The sequence below is a fragment of the Hydractinia symbiolongicarpus genome, chromosome 13 (genome assembly GCF_029227915.1).
Source record: "Hydractinia symbiolongicarpus strain clone_291-10 chromosome 13, HSymV2.1, whole genome shotgun sequence".
Lineage (NCBI taxonomy): Eukaryota > Metazoa > Cnidaria > Hydrozoa > Anthoathecata > Hydractiniidae > Hydractinia > Hydractinia symbiolongicarpus.
The window spans coordinates 12176095-12179837 of NC_079887.1; the positions used below are offsets into that span (position 1 = coordinate 12176095).

The 3743-nt window shown below is 32.2% G+C and overlaps 1 protein-coding gene across 1 annotated transcript; it reads right to left on the reverse strand.

The window, feature by feature from the left end:
* Positions 1-320: 320 nt before the first annotated feature.
* LOC130623427 (calcium release-activated calcium channel protein 1-like) lies at positions 321-3438 on the reverse strand. The gene is made up of 2 exons (XM_057438913.1): positions 3292-3438; positions 321-1983 (listed from the first exon to the last, which is right to left on the reverse strand). Exons 1-2 carry the CDS (start codon positions 3436-3438, stop codon positions 1450-1452), a joined length of 681 nt encoding a protein of 226 aa, XP_057294896.1. The 3' UTR covers positions 321-1449.
* Between the last annotated feature and the right edge of the window lie 305 nt (positions 3439-3743).

Below are 3743 nucleotides of genomic sequence, written 5' to 3' on the forward strand. Positions count from 1 at the left end.
TCACTTTCTTGGTTTCTTATAAAAATAATCAGTTTCCTATAAAGCGATTTTTAATAATAAAAAAGGGCATACCGTAATGATCCGATTAGGCGCCCACTCGAATAAGCGCCCCCTGGGCGCTTAATCAAAAACTTCCTTGAGAAAGTGGGCGCTTATTTGAAAATTTTACTTTCTTATATTGAGAACCCTAGAAAGACGTTATTTTGTTACATTTTCCGATTAAGCGCCCATACAAAAATCCTAAAATTTATTACGGTATGTAAGTAACTACATAAGTACATGTTGGAAACACAATACACGTATTGATAAAACTAAAAAACTGGGGAAAAATATTTTTTTTCACAGTGCAGTTATTCAAAGAAAGTGATTGTCTCATTTTTTACGTCTCGTATCGTTTATAACAACATATGTACGAGTTTTTTTAAAAAAATAAAAATAATTTCCAAGAAATGATAAACATGCAACAATATTATCAGAACTGAACAGACATGTTGATATTGTTTTTCATCTTAAACATAAAAATATATGTCTTTATATATATATTTTTACCTTATTGGTAAAAAGGTCGGTAAAAAGTGACCAAATTTTGGTTCAGTGACTAAAATATTTTAACAAGCTTTTCACCAATCAAAACAAGTTTGTTTTTTTTTGTGCATAAAATATCTGAGAAGTAAGAGGACTAAGGTTTATATTTAGATCCCTTTGGTGTCCGACTTTTTATTATCCATTTCTCATTTTAAAAAAAAATATTTTAAATTAATTTTTGCAAAAAAAGAGCGAATAAATTTTGCGACTATCAAGTGACTAAGCGTTTACATATACCAAAGCAAGTCTACGTATTACACTATTAACATTTACTTTCAATGATATTCTTGCTTTAAGGGGTTTAAAAAAAATCCTTTCAAATTTCTTCTTAAAACATGGTTTAGCTTCGTCAGCAAGTTTTTAAATAAATTTAAATAAATTCGAAAAATAAGAGAAAAAGTAGGTTTAATTGGAACAGTCATTTTTAGTTTGTTTTTTTCGGCAACAGAGCAACAAAAATATCATCTGATATATAATCTTATTTACAGTTACAAAATGGAAACTTCAATGAGCTTTTTTAAAAAATATAGTGTAAGCTAATAAAATAAAATTTAAAAATTCAAAATACTATTTATATATAACAAATCTTCTTTCTATATGGCGAATGCTGGTCCCAATTTTTTCGTTATTTCAATAGAAATAGATAACTATTTTCTTTTTTTATATATGTAGTTTTTTATTGTGACTGTAAAACAAAGCTCAAGGAAAACACAGAAAATACTGTTATAAATTGTCACATTCTTAGCCTCAGATATATACTCAAAATATCTTAACCTTATTGAAAAAACCTGAGCTAAAACTTCCATAGCAAACAATAAAAAAATATGTTGTTAATATTTATGGAGTTATCTAGAATGTCTTCCCTTATTTGATATGTGGGCTGTCATTATTCAAAGGATTCTGATCTTCCTCATTAAGATGTGTCACAATCATCTGAAGTTCTTCGATTTCTTTTGAATTTTTATCATACTTGTGAGCAATAAGTTTACGATAAAACCTCATTGCAAATATTACAAATAAAATGCAAACAGGAACCATCACACCTGTTGACGCTAAAGCGGCCTCTTTACTTTGATTGTAAAATTTTACCCACATCAACATCGGGATTTCCATTAAAAACAATAGTGTTCCCAAGCCTGTGCTAAAGACCCAAGCAGTTTCAATGTATCTTTGTAATTGCTTATGCGGGGAGTCAGATGGTAGCGTCTTCACTGTAACGTCTTGTTGTGCATAGACACTAGTATGCATTTGCTCCACTGTTTCAATATTTGGTAGAATGCAGACAGATATCATCAAAGCAAATACATGAACTGATATTAAAACTGTGGTTAAGAGACTAAATACTATCAACAATCCATTTGGAATGTCATTTTCTAAATTGATTTCCACCATGGCAACCTGTTAAAACGTAAAATTGTGGATTGATATTGTTATAAACAAATTGTATTACCGTAATGTTCCAATTAAGCACAAGCATTTTTTAAGCAACCCCCTCGAATTAGCCCCCACCTGATAAAAGGGGGCACTTAATCAAAAACTACCTTGAGAAACTGAGTGCTTATTTGAAAAACCTAGAATGATTAAACTTTATTTTGTTATGTATATCTTTTGTTCAGTTTTATTTTTCAGAAAAAAAAAACAAATTTAAAATTTATCGTTGTCTTAAATTTGGACAAAATTGGGAAGAAAATATAAGCACCCAGCATTTTCTAAGCGCCCCCTCAATTAAGCACAATGAAAAATATTCAAGAATCCATGGCGCTTGTTCCGATCATTACAGTATGAACAACTACGTAATTTAGCTAGCCAGCTAAGCTAGCTAGCTACAAATACGCACAATTAGATTTTTGCTTTAAATATAATATGTCATATAATATATAATATAGCCATCCCAGTCAAGCAGATTTAAACAAAATCATTTGAAGAAGGAACCATTCCAGACACACTAGCCAGTGCTATAATAACCCCAAAAACAAGAGTGGAAGCAAAACTAAAGCTGAAAACTACCGCCCAATTGCCCTAACTTCTCACATCATAAGGGTCCTTGAAAAGGTTGTCTGAAATCAAATTGTGTCATTCATGGAAGAAAATAACCTGTTCAACAGTTCCCAGCATGGTTTTCGTGGTGGATGGTCATGTCTGTGCGAGCTTTTTGACCATTTCAACAAAGTTCTACAAATATTTTGCAACAACTCAAAAGCAGATGTTGTATACCTGATTTAGCAAAATCGTTTGACAAGGTCGATATAGACATAACTCTTTAAAAGATAGAAAACGTAGGTATCAAAGGCAAACTACTCAAATAGCTGAAGTCCTTCCTAAAAAACAGAACCCAGTATATACGTCTCAGTAAACAGTCACCACTCAACGCCCTGCCTAAGTCTCTAAGAAACATCACTTCATGTCCAGTTTTAAAGTTTAAAAAAAACTCTCCCAGATGAACTTCCAATCCCCGGGACAAATGAAGTCTAAAAAAACAGTATAGTCACTGTAGTTCAATCTAATCCTCATCCTCTTCTTTTTAGAGATGGAGTAGACAAAGAGGAAGAAGTGACTGACGTTGGTCGTCCACAACAGGCGTGAAGCTACAACTTCAAAAGTTAGCTAACATAAGTAGCTAACAAGTAAGTAAGTATTCTGCACAATGAAAGAATCCAGCGAATTCAAATTAATTTGCAAGTGTTATATACTAATTAATCTACCTACCATTGCAAAACCTGACATCAGTCCAGAAGTTCTACTCGAAGCTTTCAATTTTGCTTTGCTCAAAAACAATTTTCTCCAACTAAGATATTCCAGTTGTTTATTTCCATTTTGAGTGCCTTTTGCTTCTCGGTTTATTAATCCATTCATTTTATTTTTGTGTTTAAATTCGTAAAGGCATTAGCTAGCTTTTTAATTTCTAGCAGTAAAACAACAGATTTTCGTAGAAAGTTGCTTACTAAAGAAATTCACTCTGACCCCTTCCCCTTTATCAAGGAGAGTTTTGTTGTGATGCTGGTTAAGTACAGGTGACCTTTATTCTTAGACTCGTGCCTACACGGCCCGGTAAATAATAGGCACTTTTTAAGCGTAGCCTCGTAGTGATTTCGCTAGACAAAGGACTGGAAGAAAAACAACAAGACGCAGTAAAAACCAAGGAAAATCAAAAACAAAAC

What these genes read in the sequence shown, in the direction of transcription:
- LOC130623427 (XM_057438913.1), bottom strand. Translation starts at nt 3,438, where the DNA reads ATGAATGGATTAATAAACCGAGAAGCAAAAGGCACTCAAAATGGAAAT. An exon ending in TGATGTCAGGTTTTGCAATG is followed by an intron (nt 1,984 to 3,291) that starts GTAGGTAGATTA and finishes ACGTTTTAACAG; the next exon opens with GTTGCCATGGTGGAAATCAA.